This window comes from Athalia rosae, chromosome 2 (assembly GCF_917208135.1).
Source record: "Athalia rosae chromosome 2, iyAthRosa1.1, whole genome shotgun sequence".
NCBI lineage: Eukaryota > Metazoa > Arthropoda > Insecta > Hymenoptera > Athaliidae > Athalia > Athalia rosae.
In genome coordinates, this window is record NC_064027.1 from 9,915,427 (window position 1) to 9,934,139 (window position 18,713).

General features: G+C 38.0%; 3 protein-coding genes across 20 annotated transcripts in view; 2 read left to right on the forward strand and 1 right to left on the reverse strand.

Annotated features, from left to right (window-relative positions):
* The window catches only part of LOC105684569 (autophagy-related protein 16-1), a 234,768-nt gene extending 224,445 nt beyond the window's left edge, over positions 1-10,323 (reverse strand). Inside the window, exons 1-7 of one of the 3 annotated variants that reach the window (XM_012398037.3) lie at positions 9,618-10,323; positions 9,109-9,260; positions 8,556-8,808; positions 8,153-8,315; positions 7,925-8,013; positions 6,271-6,324; positions 4,033-4,171 (exon numbers count right to left, since the gene is read on the reverse strand). In XM_012398037.3, coding sequence (XP_012253460.2) covers positions 4,033-4,171; positions 6,271-6,324; positions 7,925-8,013; positions 8,153-8,315; positions 8,556-8,808; positions 9,109-9,238 — 828 coding nt within the window. In that variant the 5' untranslated portion in view covers positions 9,239-9,260; positions 9,618-10,323. Of the gene's footprint in view, positions 1-4,032; positions 4,172-6,270; positions 6,325-7,924; positions 8,014-8,152; positions 8,316-8,555; positions 8,809-9,108 lie in introns of all 3 variants that reach the window. The other 2 variants (XM_020851950.2, XM_012398045.3) reach the window with 2 other exon arrangements.
* Positions 10,079-12,014, forward strand: LOC105684591. Its single transcript, XM_048650771.1, has 6 exons — positions 10,079-10,135; positions 10,193-10,306; positions 10,377-10,591; positions 10,941-11,109; positions 11,272-11,357; positions 11,702-12,014. Exons 1-6 carry the CDS (start codon positions 10,079-10,081, stop codon positions 11,895-11,897), a joined length of 837 nt encoding a protein of 278 aa, XP_048506728.1. The 3' UTR covers positions 11,898-12,014.
* A 495-nt stretch (positions 12,015-12,509) lies between these two features.
* LOC105684715 (peripheral plasma membrane protein CASK) overlaps positions 12,510-18,713 on the forward strand; it is a 148,904-nt gene continuing 142,700 nt past the window's right edge. For all 16 annotated transcript variants that reach the window (XM_048650327.1, XM_048650329.1, XM_048650333.1 and 13 more), the window contains exon 1: positions 12,510-13,100. In XM_048650327.1, coding sequence (XP_048506284.1) covers positions 13,042-13,100 — 59 coding nt within the window. In that variant the 5' untranslated portion in view covers positions 12,510-13,041. The remainder of the gene's footprint in view (positions 13,101-18,713) is intronic.

Genomic DNA, 18,713 nt, shown 5'->3' on the forward strand with positions numbered 1-18,713 from the left:
TAAGCACAGCTGTACCCATCGACGGCTTCCAAGTAGCAATAAACCGAGGAGCTCGGATAATCTCGGTGATTTTTCCCGGTACGAAGGGAGAAGGGGTAATTTATTTTAGGGCCTCCTTATTTAACTCTGATTTTGACGCGAATCAATCATTCCCTCACGCAGAAACGCGCCCGTGTCTCGCCACTTGGAATATTCATGGGGATTGTAAAGCGTGTAGCTGATCAACTCAACGAATAAGTCATGGAGGTCGATGAATTACGGTACTATGGGACTTAGCCGGAGATGAGAAAAAATTAAAGCTGAGAGGAAGAGTTAAAGGTATAGGGCGAATGTAGAGATGGAAGAAAAGGGTGGCGAAGAAGAGGCAGTCGACTGCGAAAGCGGTAATTTTCGAGAGGACAAGATCGTGCAAAAGTTACGGCCAAAAGATACAGGCGAACGAGGGCCACGATCGCCCAATATTTCTCATTTCGAATTTTAGATAGACCGAATACCCGGCCACGGCGGAGTCTATTTGAGTCGTCGGGGCGTATAGGCGCGCGTACCCACATATTGTAGGGGTGTGTAATGTACATATAAGTAGTGGAATCGTGAGAGAAATACGCGACGTCGGTACGAGAGCGAAAGGACCACTTCGCGCGGTTCTTTATTTGAAATATGAGACTTTTGCGAAAGCGAGTTGACCGGTCCTTTTGTAACGTCACGTGTTGTAGGCCACGCTTGGGGATACCGTGCAAACTCTTACGAGGGTCGGACATTTGTTGGGTGCGATTCGATGGTTGTTTCATACCAACTCCTAAAATGAACGAATTTCCGTCCCGCCACGATGTTGGAACTTGACTATTCATCAAAGACTATACGCGTGCTGGCGGACCCGAGTTATAGTTCGATGTATATATATACGACAGCACCCGGTACACTCATTTTCTCAAACGAGCGAACGAGAATTGATGAGATTGGGGTAGTCTTCTGTGTTGTGTTCGTATAGAATTCCGAGTCTGACCCCACAGACGGCTGTAGTTTTCTACAACCTATACACGAATGTGACGATTCCTTTTTTCGCTTTTTTCTCCCCCACACTTTCACCATGCCTTCCTAACTACTCCGATTTTCCAAAGCTTACTAGCTGAGATCCCATCTTGAAATAAGTGTAGCTAAAACCGCAACTAACAAAAACACACACGGGGCTTTAATGTGCAGCTATACGCTGCAGATAAATGGATAATAACAGCTACTATCTTTTTTATTACCTATGGGGACAGCGCACACTACTATCTTTTAATGCTGCTTACAATCTAGTTTGTAGCGGTTATAGTAGATGTATAATGTATACATATCCTAGCCGGTAATATCTAGGTCGTAAACAATAGTATTAAAAAATACCACCTTTACCGAAAAGATATTAGCTGCGTTATACGTAGTGTGTGTGTATTTCTATCAGTGCAGTATAACCACGCCTGGTGCAACAGATCGTTAGACCACCTAGAATTTTTTTTTGGTTTCCATTTATTCCTCGCTACTCGTTGCGGATTCAGATGAATCTACTCCGGTTTACCAGGTAACTTTATACCTCGCTTTATACTGCGCAAAGTTTTTAGTTGACCAGAATATTTCATTTCATCCCATGCGCCGCTATAGAATTACTACTACCCCTTTTACAAATATCCCGGCTCATAGTTATACTAGAACGAAATTTGGGTTTTTGTAATGTTACTAAAAATGACTCTGAATCACGTATGGACCAATTAAGCCAACCAATTAATGGAATGTAGAAAACCGTGTGATGGAATCGCCTGATCTGAACTGCTAGACGTTTTTATTAGATTATCATACTAAACGGTGACTTTTGTTTTCTCGTGTGAAACATCGTGACCTATTTCTGGTAAAAAATAAAAAGATACATTACGATGATATACCGTGTGTTTTTTATCTTGGAATTGAAGAGTCAATTACTGCATGCCAATTGGCTGCGCACAGGAAAAAAGTATGTACTTTTAAAACCCTTGCGTGACCAGGTGAAATATGAAATGATTAACGACAGACTTCAGGATCATCAGAAGTATAACATAACAACGTGATCCACATAAAATTCATTCAATGAAATTCAGTCTGCACCCCTTCCACACCGCTTTCACTTTATAACTACCAGAATGATATTAATAATCGCCACCCCAGATGACTGATATTCCCTCTATGAATCAAAATCCAGAGAACCACAATCAATATTGACGAATACCATCGAGTCCACAACCATAGTCATCATGAAGCTGCACAAAATTAGACGGTAAACTACGACAGGCAATGCAATTTTCGGCAATAACTTTAGATAGGTATGCCTCAAACGCTGAAGCTCGGATTCGGTAAGCTGAAATACTGGTGAAAATCACACACAAGCAATCAATTGATAAATATCATGCGTGAAGCGGCGGCGAATTACATCGAATTCATGCGGTGTTCAAAAAAGTTATCTTTTGTCGATTGTTCAAACGCATTTGACATGCGGTGTTCAAAAAAGTTATCTTTTGTCGATTGTTTAAACGCATTTGACGTTAAAACGAAGCATCAACTGTACCTGCTTTACTCAGAAATGAAATCGTAAGTTCATTAGCATCGCGTCATTGAATAATAAGAAATTGAAGGAACGAAGGAATATTGCGAAAATTTTTCATGTGCTACCCGGGGGGCGGGTATTTTAATATTTTCGATCGGTGCCAATATGAAGCATCAAATTGTTTTTTCGCTTGGTCGAATTTGAGCGAATTTTATTTTTAGCGTTAATATCATTCGGAAATCATGAGGGGCTGTCGTATCGTATATATAATCACCTTCTTCGATTTATCGATTCTAAGAAGAAGCAACGAGGCCGAGAGTGAAATGCTTGGAGATAAAAATAAAATCTTCGTTTATTTTATCATTCGATGGAGAAAAAAATTGAAAAAAAAAATTAAATTCGCTGTCGGCGTTTGTTCGTGATACCATAGCTGAAGTGATAATTTGTTCATGACATGAAAAAGAAGCCGAGGAACGAACGGATAATGAAAACCTGGTGGAGGCAAAGTGAAATAATTCCTGCCTCCGGAGTAATGAAGGTTTTTGAAAACAAACCAAGCGTTATGGGGGTATCGCCTATTCATGCCAGCAGACTTTATACATACAAAACACGCGTACATACCAGTGAGGTAATAACGGCGTGCAAACGTACATAAGCTGGAGTATACTGGTTATTATTCCAAGCGTTTAATGAGGCGTAAAATTTCTCACAATTACATAATGATAATTAAATATTATACAAATACATTAAAAATTAGATATGACTATATAAATGTACAGTGATCAAAATTGGAAATCGTCAATCCATGACTAATTTCATACCAATTAATAAACAATTTCACCATTGTTCAATATTCGAATACAAAAATTTATGTGAATATTAATTGAAATTGGACCTAATCGTAAAACTGCGTTACATAACATGAAAATACCGGAATCACAGATTCGTCTGCCTGACTTAAATTATACAAACGGTTGTTGCGATACCCGTCATTCATGACCGACGAATGTAAAAGAAAATGTCAATGACTAAAAACATTTGATCACGTCTCAATAATAATGCGAGAAGGCATGATAAAAATTAACTATCATGAATGCGCAATAGGACTTGTGGACGACAAGTTTGCACAAAAAGATAAGTTGTGACAGTCAAAGCGATGAGATTCATCCATCGGTACGAAATAAAAGCAACATACTGATGCCAGACCATTTAAGTATGCACACGAACACATCGTAGATTTTACGAGTTGTGGGTTCTTATGACACGGTGGTAGCGTACTGAAAATTTGAAGCTGTTATCATCACAGGAGTACTCGTATTCTGCCAATCGGAAAATTTTTCGTCCGTGTAAATGAGTCAGAATGAGATTAAGTTGGTTATCGACTGGATCTTGGGCATGTTTCAAATGGAATTGTGTAAGCATGCATACGAACGTCGGATGCTTAATGAATTGAAATAAGCTACATGCGAAAGTCAACGTACAAACTTGGAAGAGACTTGGGTGGGTAGCGATGACGAAAGGCCGACTGGTCCCTCCTTCAAACTTGTTCGATCTGGACTAATTCCACGAGTATCTCTCGCCGCGTCTTCCAGTTCCTTCTGCATTTTAGCTTGTCTTTTTCTGCAAAAAAAATCCAGACGAGTGTCAATATCTTTGTATTATCATCAAATTTACATAGCGCGACAGAAGTATTGTAGATATAATAGCATTTGCATGTTATTCCAGTTAAGAGCTTCTTATGTGGTGAATATTTGACATGCCGGTCAAATTTATGTCTAGAAGTTTTTAAAAGTTTCTATTTGAAGATATTTCCACGAAAAAATTGAAACGTCTTACTAAGGATATGCACCGCCTTTGCCTCCCGAAAATTTTTTGTATAACTTGACGTATAAAGTTGTTCCGTTAAATTTTTATGATAAAAAATACTAATTCTTCATTATTCTTCATGCTCTAAGACAGTGCCTATCCACTGCTCGTAGTGCTCTTATTACTTTTACTTTAACGCACGGTCTAAATTATGTATCAAATAATAAGCTACAGCGTATAAAAGCACGAAGAATAGCCTAGCTGATATAATCCCCACAATTTCATTTTTTTCGAAACAAAATTATTTTACAGCCAAGACCAATCAGTGTTGTTTGTGGGACTTCAAAATCAAAGTACGTAATTCGAACATAGGCAGTACAGATAGGATCAATTAGGTTGCGCTGAAGTATTTTCAAATAAATATACATGGCTACTGTTCGAAGCTTGATTTGAAGTCGGATCACGTTAAAATAGCATTTTTTTTCATTGAAATCACTGTATTCAACCAATGTACTTATCTACGACGTCGAAAACATCGACGTTGTTAAGTTCAATAATGTGTTAGGTGAAACTGGTCAGGAGGCTTATGAGGTTCAAACGATCGAACGTTGAGGCATGTGACCAGACAAAGATTAGTAATGGTTGGATGCAAGGAAAGGCAGGCAAAATGAAATTTAAATTACAGGTGTGTATTGCCAAAAATTCAATTGATAATGTCAAAATGTCAAAATCTCAAGAGAGTGCAAAGGAAATTGAAGAATCTCGAATGCGAGAGGTTGCAGGAACAGAGCGAAATGTGGGAAGGATTGCAGACGATGGGAGCAGAATGTCTTCAATGCAAAAATACCTAGTTGTGTTGTAGAAAATATATAAACATATGTAAGCTTCGCAACACAGGGCACTTCTTTTGAATTTCGTTTGTTACGGTATGGGGCAAGGAGAAAAATTACCAAGGTCTCTTTCTTCGGTTATCTTGTGATCTTATCGTCCTACTAAAATACACCTTCTCCTGCTTTATACATTAGTATATTCTATAGAACAATTCCGTGTGCAAATTTATCTTTTTAAAACAAATAAACCACATGTACACAATATACAAAAACAAACATTTAAAACATTATGGATATGCTATTACACAATTTACATGTGAACGGATAAACCCGCTAATGCTCGTTATCAACATAAGTAGCATAAAAAGAACACTTTTCACGCCTCTTCACTCTTGATGATTGGTAGGCAACTAAAACGATAAATTTCTTTGGTTCGTCAATCGTGAAAACCGTATCGGTACAGGGCGATTTCATTTAAAATTTGCCGCCTACTATTTCAACGATTCAGCGGATTTGAGAAAATCACTTCTCATTTAACAATGAAGTCGTAACTTGATGAGGGAAATCAGGGACATGAAAACACAAACAAGTGATGAAGCAACGATAAAAATCAGCGGGCCACATAAAGCATCGTGAAATGTGACAGAAATATCACAAAAAAATTGTCTGAACTGCTGTGTTCCAAAAAAAAAAGCTGATTATATTGTATCCACATCACTGACTATGTTTCTCCTGGACTCTGAATAGCAGGAGTTCATTGACTTCATAATTGACCGAAACAAGGGGTAAATAACGTAAAACACGGGTGCAGTTATGAATCAGAACCCGTCTCAAAAAATGTAAGACTCAATTGCTCACATTCGTTTTATTAGGATTAAAATTGTGACTACATAGATTTCAATGCACAGCAAATAGACACAGAATAGTTATTATTCAGCAAAGCAGATGCATTGTGAGAACGACTATAATGGTAAATTGAGAAATTAATCAATGGATGAAAAACACTAGTAATTAGGTAGATATCGAAACGAAGCAGAAACATGATGTCTGTTTTCATTTTCTCTTTGTATATATTGAACTTACCCAAATTTTGATAGTGTATTCATCAAAAACGTTGTCGGGCTGGTAAAAGCCTCACTGAAAAAAAATGTCAAGCAGTGTGAAGTGGCTGGTGTAGCAAGCCCTATATGTATACTCCTATAGCAACGGGATGCATGAATGAACGTGTTCGGTGATTATTAATATGATAAATAATCGCGGCCATGCTTCATAACAAATAACTGACACTAACATGATCACCTCAAAATATTTCTCTAATATTCACGAACTGTCGTCTTTCAGAATTGGTTATTAGTGTCGTAACAATAGTGTTGTGACATTCTGACACCATTTTCATGTGCATGAGATTTTGAATAACATTGATCATTAAAGATCGTGACCAATTTATTTCCTATGAATAATTTGTTTCAAATCTTTCGAGTACAGCAAGTCACTTGTTAATATGTTAGATTTTAGTTATACTACAAATCTTCTATCAGCAAAACTGCAATCTCCGAATAACGTTTGTACGCAAAATGCATATGAGTGTTAATTCGTGATTCTAAACACAGAATAAAATCTGAGAATGAACAGTGACTGAGCTCAATAAATCACGCTGTGAAAATTTAAAATACAAATAAATTTCACTTGGTAAATTTGCAGTTTTATGTTGGATGTTAATCATCATTCATAATCAGTTATAGTGCACTAAACGCGTTAGGAAAAAGGCTCACTGAATCAAACACGAAAGCGGTAATAAAATCATGATTTACCATTGATTGATCCTATCTCGCGACTTGCAAGGCATAATTCCAATAACACAAGGACATCTTGCAAGCTTTTCTGAATGTGCAGAAATTTTGAATGGACTGAGCACAATTGGGTATACATGCAACAGAAGTATTCGCGAATCGTTACTGTGCAGTGAGGCTATAACATTTATAAGGGTTTGTTAAGAGTAGCTTAGAATACAGTCAGCAGTAACATACGAACAATTAAAAATACAAATTGGACAACGAAGTTGACAACACTTCTCGATACCTTTTACTAAAAATGTTTTCAAGTTCGTTTTCTTCCATATTACGACTACCAATTTTGTAATTCAAGATTTTAAGATCTCCAAAGAGTCGATAAAATAAACGCTAAATCTTGGATATCAGTTAATCAATTAGACATTTGTGTAGCTCTAAAAGTCCCATGATGATATCCAGATTCCTCATTCCATCATATTGAACTCATTTTAATGCAACTAAATCGCTATAATTCTATGCTTTTCTCATAACTGATAACAACTGAATATCTTGGGTAAGTAGGCATAATGTATCTAACGGAACGGTTAAAAAAAATTCATGGACGAATGAATGAATGAATAGATCCTAGGAGATTTTCAGAGCATTAGTATCACACAATTGATCTGCTATCAGTTCCGTGAGTATCAGGTGTGGAAACGATTTTCAGCAGAGCAGGACCTTAGCTAGGTCCCCTTGATGTGTTGAAGTAAATCATAATCTCTTATAATATGACGATGAGAATCAATAGAAGAGTTACACAAAAAGACACCGAATCACTCTAAGTGAAATAAATTAATGTGGTCAACGTAAATAAATATATAGATAGTCTACATGGATATTTTGTGAGAGTAGTAAGATAAAGAACAGGTAGAAAGGTCAACTTACAAACCCCCAGCATTGAAACTTACTTCAAAAAGTTGTCATTCTCTTCATTCATCTTGTCCGCATCCTTGGCTTTATATCTGATCAAACGCTCAACTAATTGGCGATTTTCCTCCTGAAAGAGGATTTCAAATTAAAAATTTTAGTAACAGCCAGAGCAAATTGACAAAGCAAATTAGACAGATACTATTCTAACACACAGAATAAGATTGTATTCAATCGATTGCATGGGCACAATGAGAAAAACAATGTACCTGCGCTTTCCTAAGTTTGTCCTCGAGTGCGGCAAAGGCAAGCTGCAAAGCTTGGTGCTCATCTTTAAGCATTTGATTTACATTTTCCAATTCTCGTTCTCTGCTGACGCATCGTGTAATTTCAGTACGTAAACCAGCATTCACTTCCAAATGTTCTGCAATACTATTCATAAATAATTGTGGATTAGTTTCAATGATAATTGATATTACTTTAGGGTTACTTTGGAGCCATTGCAATCTTTGTGTAGATCAATAAACATTTTCGTGAGTTTTTTGTTGGGAGCTGAGGCTATATGATGGAAATATCTCTAGAATTTTCGTTTGATTGGACTGAAAATAGAATGCTTGCATGATAGATTCATGCTGAACTTCAAAAATATTAAGCCATGCTTGGAAGCCATACCTTGCTTCTTTAGTTTGCAACTCTTTTTTCAATTCTTGAAGCTTGATGTTAAGATCAACAATCTGCTGAGTGTGTTCTCCTCGTCTTTTATGCAAAGTTGCTAGTTCTTCTGCATGAGCAAGAAGTCGAGCTTCCAATGTTGAATTTCCTCCAAAACCTCCAGATCCTACTTCACATCTAAGCTTCTCATTCGCTATTGATAGTTGATAGTTTTCCATTCGAAGCATATTTGAACTTTCGAGAAGACGATTATCTGTTCAATGTGAATCAAAACATTATTATCAAATCTGGGAAACATAGCAAAAATAATATCGATACATCAGGATTTTAGTCCATGAATGCAATAACAAAAATGAGTTTGGTAAATAAATCCAATTATTTATTGATCAAGATAGTTGACATATCCAGCATAGTCCAGTTGACTCTGTACATATGCTTCATTCATCGGATATATAATAATTGATCAATGATTGAGCAACATGTGAAAAACAACCCTTGATCAATTTATGATCGTGGATACAAATAGAATAATTGAGGATCATTTATAACTCACGTAGGCTTATGAGATCATAGAAGCAATAAGTTTCAGATCTATTCCTGTCCCGTAGTTGAGTTACAATATTTTTTCTCCAATTAGTCTCCTCTCCGGAAAGGTAGTATGTATTAGCTTCGCCAGCTGCCATAGTGCAAACTTCCTAACAGATACTGTACCGTACTTGTTTATTAGTTTTTTTATCGATTAATTCGAGCCTAGTGGATAATTATAAAAGTGATAAGGTAATTGTCAATAAAATCTTATCACAGGTAACCTTCACACACTCTTTTTCTCTCTTGTTCCCGGAATCAAATCTAAACGACGTCCACGAAAACTTCTTGAATGTTTTGAAAGAAATTAGGCACCACATACATAGACCATTATTGTTTACTGACACTTATTACCCATTAACACCTCACGAGAATCACCACATGACATTACAGTTTCACGTTGAATCTTTTTCGATTCGAAAAATAAACGCCCTAACCTAAATGTTTTCGCAAAACATTACATACCACTCTACATACCTGCAACGAGCAGGCGACAAGTCTCCTCACGTCCATGGATTTGTCGAGTCTCGAAATTCATCGATCAATGAGATTTTCGAGTGATAGGCAACGGCAAATTTCGAGTGTTTATCATGTTTAGCCTGCCTTCAAAGTGAAATACGATTCCCCTTTACCGTTCGATGAAGTGCGTGCGAGCAGTACTGCATGCGAGTTATGACAGTGGAGTTGAAGTGACATTTGTATTCTCTATTTATTTTCGAGAAAAGACAACAAAAGCGTACATCATTCATCCATGATCGTTGCGTTGATTGAAGTTTTGTAATTGTTGTGCTCGTGAGAATCAATCCAATGACTATCATCTCGTAATGTTCGACAAGCAAGGCATGACAAACGCTTCGACCGCGACCAAGCGTCTGACATAAGTCAGCGTGAGGTTAGTTCGCTCATACTTATTAAACAAATTCACAAGTGACGGTGGTATGGTGTACAGCACGCAAAATCAACATTCAACGAGAATTCCCTACGTCAGGTTACTGGCACAACCATAAAGATTCTGTCAACTTGTTTACGAATGATCTTTATGACACTTCCAGATAGAAATGTCAGCCAAAGGTGAACGCTTCGAGTACCAGACAAACTGGCTGTCAGATGCGTTGTTAAATGTGAAAAAATTGATAAAAAATAGCGTTAAAAGTGCTGCGTGTGAAGTAAATTAATTCAGACATTAACTGTTCAATCGAAGTCAAAATTAGTGATTCATTTAAGATACCTTAACAGATTCTTGGGCGTTCAGACAGTTTGATAGCAATAGCCAATAATGGAAAACGTGTTATTACGGATGTGTCTCAATCTTGTGACAATTCTCAAATTGCTCGTCCAAAGACTTGGAAGATCAAAAATCAGCTGAAGCGATGTAGAAACCAAAAAAAGATCTCGGGCAAAATCAACAGCTGTACCACTGAATCTGTACGACAACAAAATGCCACTCAAAGGTGATGATATAATCACTTGACTTTAACTATGTTCGAAATTGGCTCTGCATTATAGGAATGTACCTAGGATTTTAAAATTCCATCAATCAGGACTCATTCCACATTGTAACAATCCAGTTTGAAAAGATTATATCAGTGCTACTGTATTCCTCATTATCATAATCTTTTAGGCATTTGGATTGATATCACAAGCACGTGTTTAGGATCATGTTGAGTGTAAAGATATGTTCCATAATAAAGGACTATGATATTAAATGTATTATATGTATTTTTTGTAAATTCATGCTGCTTGCTACACATTCGAAAAACTCTTACTGATTCAATTACTAACGATTTTTCAACTTTGTAGGACAAATTCCAGTTCTCAGGAGGACAGTGATTCTTCAGATTCAAGCTCGGACTTACGCAGTAGTTCACGGTACACCAATAGGAATATATTATCCAGGCTTGTGCAACATTCGTTCTACTCTGTGGTCAATACAGGAGTCACAATGGATCAGGGCACAATGGGATCTGCAGTAATATTTCAATCCTAATATTCTAGCATAATTACGTAGTTCTGATAATTCTGTTTTCCACATTATTTTATAATAATAATGGTCCAAACAATATTCTCAGTAACCTTGTAGTATGATATGTCAGCCTGAAAATACTAAACAATGAACCAATTTAATTTTTAGCTCTGCAGATCATTCTTGGCTCTATACATGAAGCTTGATGAAAGTAGCGTCTATTCAAATCTTTTAGATTCTTGGGACAAAGCTGGGTGAGATTCAATGTAAAATTTATTCTTGTCTGTTGTTACTAAAAAGCGTTGCCAGATAAGCAATTAGCTTATACCTCAACAATAATTTGTATGATAATTTTCGTCAACACCTTTGAATATCTCAAACAGTATGGATTGAAAATCAAGTATTCATATTATAACAAACTTTTAAAATTGATGCTCACTTGCACAAAACCTCCTTGAAAACCAACTTTAAAACGAGTGAGCAAAACTTGCTTACACTTTTCCATCACTGCCAATTACAGTTGACTCCAATTAGCTTTGGCCTGACGTAGTTTGTGTTACATTACGTCATTATTAATTAAACGAATGATTTCTTTCAGACAAAAAATAATAGTGCTGAAAGGATACAACCATAAACATCTACAGTATCTGGCAAAGGAAGTGCGTCACATAGCCATGGAGTCAAATACTCTTTACAGAACAACTGGGCAGACCCGGGTGATGTTGATATTGACTGCTTTTGGACGAGAGGAAGACATGGAGGAAGCATTCGATGATTTGTGTTATTTACATTGATGTAAGCGCCAACTCATAATTTAACAAAGAAAAGTTTGGAATCATTTCTGACTGAAATTGATGTCTCAAGAACGTGTATCATGTATTCAATAATAATTCATCAAAAAATTCAAAGCATAAAGCCGGTTTGCCCACTCGTTTTTCACCCCGTCCGGTCGGCAAGATTTTCAGAATCAATTACTTCATGCAATGAAACCGATAGCAAGCTACAGATGCATATATCATTTGACTACGCAAAGCCAAGATTGTTCTATTGAGAATATGATTTATCTGTTCCTTCTCGAACCAGAATTCAGAGTAACCGCCGGATTACAACGTATCAATTCGTATTGGTAGGTGAATTCGAAGCAATTCCGAATTCCCGGGTCGAGAAGGCAGTGAGACACGCCCCTCCACAGGGCAGTTCCTTCGCAGTCCGCTGCTCGGCTGGCTTGGGCTTGGGGCGTCCAGCGTAGAGCAGACTAGGCACAGCTAAAGGCAAGGCACAGGCAGAGCGGAAGGCTATCAGCCAGGTTTTTGCCTTCTCGGTGTTGCAGCAGCGCAGCCGCGGTGCGATCGCCGTGTTTTATGCAACCAGTTTTGCTTTGGCGCAACGGGTTGGTGTGTGGTTGGTGTTGAACGTCCCAACGAGCAGCCCTTGTCAGCTTAGCAGCTTAGACTGGCGTGTGTGCTATCTGTCAGTCCGAAGAAAGCGGATTGAGTAGCTAGAATTTCTGTCAAAACGCCAGTGTAATGTGTGTGTCCTTGAGCGTATTACTTGATTTATTCTAACAAATAACCAAGTGATTCACATTGCGCGAAAAGGCGGTGTTTGCGTGTGCGCCCTCGTCGCTTTACCAAGTGCTCGTAGATGAATTGTGTGCGTGATTAGTGACAGTGAAGTAGCGAACCAACGAACGAACGAGACGGTCGAATGACTAACGAACGTACCAACCAACGACTATAGAACGGGACGCGGAGACAAAATCTGGCGCTGTCAAGTGACTCTTGTGCAGGTAGTGGCAAGGAGGCGAGACCAGGCTTACGCCGTAAGCTTAGACCACATACGTAGGGCATTGCTAGCCAGCTACTACCACGGCAGTATCTGAACGTGGCAGCCTGATTTAAGTCCGGCGAAGCTCGAGACGAGGGTGACGTTCTAGTCATGGCAGAGGACGAGGTTCTGTTCGACGATGTTTACGAGCTCTGTGAAATAATTGGCAAGTGAGTAGGATTCGACGCTATTTCCAAGGTGTCAAATTGCCAATACCTCACCCCACATGATTGCGGAACTTGTTACGTTCCATTCTATAGCACGTACACACCGGCGGGGTTACGTTACGTTACGTTACGTCACGTCACGTCACGCACGTCAGGGATTATCATCGATAAGAATTTTTATTTATTTAGTTTTCAGAGATATTCAGGTAATTAGCTGAGTCGGTTTAATACCTTGGAAGGTTTCGCAGTCAAGGGACTTGGGACCTTGCAGAGTGACGCCTGTTTACTTCATGGTGCTAGTTTAGGGTGTTGCGTCTAGAGCAGACGAAATACGACCGAGTGGTTCTCCTTCCAGGGCTTTCGTAAACCGAACGTGGCTTACCTGAACAAATATTTTATCAACATAATCTCGGACCTCTATATGTACTGTTTGTTGTACGATGTGTTGTTGACCATTATTTCCAAGTCGCTGCATGCTTATGACTGATTTTAGACAGCGGTACTCTAAAACGGATAGCCATTTTGAATTTATTCAAGCGCGCCGAATTCAATTTTTATAACTGGAATGTATTTTATTTTATTTCATACAACACTGACAAGCTCGCTTACAATTAGTCAAGTTTACACACATTTTAGAAATTTCAGCAACACTTCATATCTATGAATTCTGCAAGTTTATGTATTAAGATAAATCCATAGAGATTGATCTTATTTTCCAGAAAGAGCTGTATAAATTTTATTCTGTAGTATCTTGTGAAAAAGAATTTGGACATCTGAAGAATATCTATATTTCCAAGCTCCATTCTATTTGCCGCACGAATATCCGGCCGCACAGTATAATCGGAACATATATTGATCATACGTTCCTAGGTTCGGTGCAGACCGCATATCGTGCTGTTTCTTATTGCCTGTTGCTATAGTAGGATTCGCGTTAATTAAAAATCTGAGTTTTGTCGAGCCAGAGTTGATTCCCATAAGGTTGATGAACATTACGATCAACTTCATTCTCATTTACTTTTTACGGCATGGTCTGTATTGGCTGACAAAGCAGCCTCAATTATGGTACAGGTACATGTACTGTAGATAGGATAGAACCAGGCCAGAAAACGGGATTGTCGTTACAATCGATTATTGTGCTCCCGAAATATCTCTACTTGACTGCAGAATACGTCATGTATATCAATCTTGAGCGAAGTTAATTCACTATTCGAGATGAACTCATAATGCGTTGATCATAAACGATCATTGGAGGTGAATGCCTCGAATGATGGCGGTTCATTTTTTCTTTATGAATTAGAATCAAGTGGCCACACGTGAGACGTTGTATGCCATAATCAGTTCTGGCTGTGTGTGTCGTCTCCCGGGATCCCTTGAATCGAATTTACTCGTTCCATTTTTGTACCATTGAGTCAACAAATTGTTTAGTAATTACTGCAATCAAGTGTAAATCTAATAGCGAAATGCTCCACTGTGGAGCAGTCCGAGGGTGAGTACATCGGTGCTTTGAAAAATATGGTTTAATTCTTCGGAGCCAAGTAAGGTTTGTTTTTGCTGAAATTGGCTTGAATCCAGATATCTTTCTTTTAAAACTTGAATTCCATTTACTCAAATATGAGCTGCACTCCATTCGGATCGAACGTTACTGTTATATGACTGATATCCTCTTACCTTCCATTTCTTCGGTAGGTCGATATTTCTTATTGGTATAATACACGGAATTTCATGTTCCTACGTAACGACGACATTGCCTACAGCTATATCGCTAACTGCAGTTCATAAATTGAAATAAATATTGTCGGCTATTACTATATCATCACGTTTTACGCAATAATAGAGCACCTTCGTGTACTGCAGCGTACTGCATGGGTATACAGTAGTGCACTTTTGCATAGTAGAATTTTACAGTTTCTTGGAAAAAGTTGAATTATAGAAGTGCGGATACAGTCATCGACTAGGATGAAATGTTTCATTTCCGAAAGCGCATCTCGTTACTCGTGAAAAATAACCGAGTATAAACGTTCTACAAGACTAAGTGGTGATCATTAACGTCGCTTACACGTTTACATTACTCATCAGACTAACCCAAAATTAGAATAATGTACACACACTTTTCCAAAGAATCTCACGAATATACGAGGATACTCGTAACTGCACGAGCGTAAGTATGGTGAGAAAATAATTGAAACCTTTTGAGTCTACTTGTTTCCCTAAAAGTAAAAATAACATCGATTGATGTGGTAAAATTAGTGTCAATTCTTTTGGCTCAACTTCACACAGATCGTTGTAATTCTAACTGGTGACATCCAGGTGCTGGACAATCGAACAAGTAAAAGTTGGTATAAGTACCTGCACACTTCATACGAACGTACTTACACCAACCTACACATGCAGCTTTATTCCGTCACATATGACGTACGTACCTGACCGTCAGAGAGCAAAATTGGTTCTTGTCCAAAACCGAACATCGCGCATTCCTATAGCGGAATAACTTGAGGTACATAACGGGTTTCGAGTTATGGTATTTTCATTTGGTATTCTCAACGTACAATGTAGATACACCTTTCGTGATGACACTGCAGCCACTGCGCTTCCGACCTATGTGAACCTGGCACCTCGGTTTTGAACAAAGAAATGAATTCAACGGAATACATTAAAAATCGTTTGTAGTTGTTTGTAGTGAAAGAATTTTCGTTTTACATATTTTTCGGTTGATGAAATCGACGCAGAATCTTCTTACAGGTGTATCCCTGTTATTATGCGGATACTGTAACGGGGAGAAGGACTGGCAGTGTCTGTTCAAGTAAAAGTTTTAAATTACGTTAGTCCTGTTGACAAAATTTTTTCAGCGAAAATAAATTTTGGTCTCACTGCGTGTTGCATGCATGTACGAGAACAGGCAATAGCCCAGTTTATACGGATATCTGGTACGTATAATGCTGTACATCGCAGGTTGGACCGTAGCCAATCTGCCGTTTGACCAAAACAAAGCGTTATGTAATTTTACGTGATTTGTCGAACCGATGTCTTGCTGCCTGGCAGAATTATTGAAATATGCTTATACACCGCGCTCATCATAGGTATACGTATGGGTATGTAAAGGTTTGCTGCATGGAAATGTGATTTATCGCCGAACGGTATTAATAATGAAATAATACGCGAGTCGATCTTGCGAATCCATACATAGCGGGGTGTATGCAGAGTAATTCATTTCGCTGGGGTTTGAAATGAAAAAATACTGGATATTGACCTCAACGATATTCGCAATCTCGGTGAACCCTGTCTAACGTTCATTCGGAGTCGCAAGCATATGCGCTGGAAATATCTACTTTCCACGGCGAATCGATGACGAATAGATATTCGTTTGTATGTGATCGGTTGGAATTTATGTAAGAATCTGTTATCGACGAATGTAATTCATGATCCCTCGTATTACCGCAATTCACATTGGAAGCACAAGCCAGCCGTATAATTATACCTTCAGTATCCAGGGTGGATAAAGATCGCCGAGATATTCGAATTGCATAATCTTGAAAATGTATGTATGTTAGCTGCACGTTTTTTTGTTAGATGCTCGAAATTTAATATGATTTATACGTATACTTGTATTATATGATGCTCTGATGTGTTGAGGAATAATCTGCTCTCATCATGATGGATTTGGATAATTGTTGTCGGAATTTGTAAGGATAAACGTTACAACATATACACGAGATATTATAGGCACAAAAATAACTTCCAGGTAGTTGAAAAGTTTTCGGTCAATTTCATACACTCATTACGGGTAGGTATAATCACTTTGGTCGTATGTGTGTACATTCAGAAATACCAGAATCTACTTCAATATTCTAAAAGTGAGTGGTCATCTTTATACGCTGGATGATTTATACGCGCGACTATCATCAGTGACGAAAGACGAGCACGGAGCAGAAACGTAGCAGAATTCCTGTAATTTAATACGATGGATGTTTACGTTGTAAGATATACATATAGGTGAATCTGAACCGAGATAGATACTTTTGGTTCGGTTTAGGTGAATGTTCAGATGCGATATGTGAATGGTGCTTTGTTCTGAAGATTGAGCATGTCATTCGTAATATTCAATCGTTGCTGCCAGTGCCAAAGTCATGTTCATTATCACTCGCTTGTATCATATCGAACGCATTAATGCAATTAGAGATTGTTCAATAATCATGATACGAGTAATGTACCTAGAAATTGTAGTTCATCATCCTGCAGCGGCCTTGATGAAATATGATTTAAAGAGTATATAGATTAGGGTGCTCCAAAGAAATTGAAAAGACATTTTTTTCAATCATCTGAAAAGTTTCTAGTGGATATCAAAAAATCCCCCCACAATCCGTGAAAACAGTGAAAGAATCCTTTTTCTAAGTTTTGTTAGAAGAAGAGAGAAAAAAAAATGTCCATCTTACTCATGTGGAAGAACAAAAAACTGTTGAGCGTCGTGTAAAATCAAAATATGGAGCTGGGCTCGTGAAAGGATTTTTTTTTTTTATATTCACTAAAATCCTTCAAGATGATAGGACTTAAAAAATAATGTTTTTTGAAGCACCCTAATATACATATAGATACATCATGTCATTTTTACATAATTCGAGTGTATTAACAAGTTACAAATAAAGGTTTGGGCGGGCGTATTCCATGCAAGTAAGACTGCACATAATTTGTACTCCGTTTCTCTGTCATCTCAATGAATTTTGACTGCATAGAACGGAAGTGAGGCTTCTGTGGAGAATTATCAAACACATTAGGAAGTATTCGAAGGTATTTCTGAAGTTGTTGTACTTGGCATTAAACTGCAGAGACGCTTTACGGAAAGTGGAGTCTTTTGGCGATAAAACAAATGGAAAGTAAACAAATAATGGAATCCTCCACCTTCCGTCTTGAAGTAACGTAATCGTTCTCGAGAAATAAATATTTTTTCATAAAATATTGGTACTTAAATAGTTTGAATCAACTTTCATTCGGTATTCCACACATCTCGAAACTTGGTATATTTCTAACAGGGTTTCTGAAATCTTTGATAGTGCATATGTAAGATACACCTAATGACGCGTTTTTTACGCTCCAGGTGAGCCAAGAAATTTGATCACTGATATCGTTATAGATATCGTTATCAGGTGTGAAACTCGCAAGATATGGATCATTAATGTCAACAAAAGCAGTTCTCTCTCTAGTGACAGGATCGTAGAGAATCTTCCAAAAGAATTTCGGAACTGGCAAAGCTCCTTCGTTAACAGAATCATGAAAGTACAAAGGATGTTCCAAACCGTTGGCGTCAAGCAACGACGTGATTCCATGAATATCGGTGTAAACGTCAAGGTTCAGCTGTTTGCTGCCCGCGTAACTTCTCACATCCATTTCTGAGTGCTTCCAATTACCTCCATTAAACGTGTGCCGCTGCGGAGTAGAATTTACGTAACAAAATTTTGACCATCGTGAGGCACCGAAGCCAAATCCAGAGTATTGTGTCTGTCTGACTTTAAAACTTGGGAGACTGTCGCTATTTAAACGACTCTGTTATAGCGTCTGTTTGGAGAAAAGGGTGGGTAAAAGTCGCCCCGAGTCCATCCGGGTCGTACAAATGGAGTTTGTCTT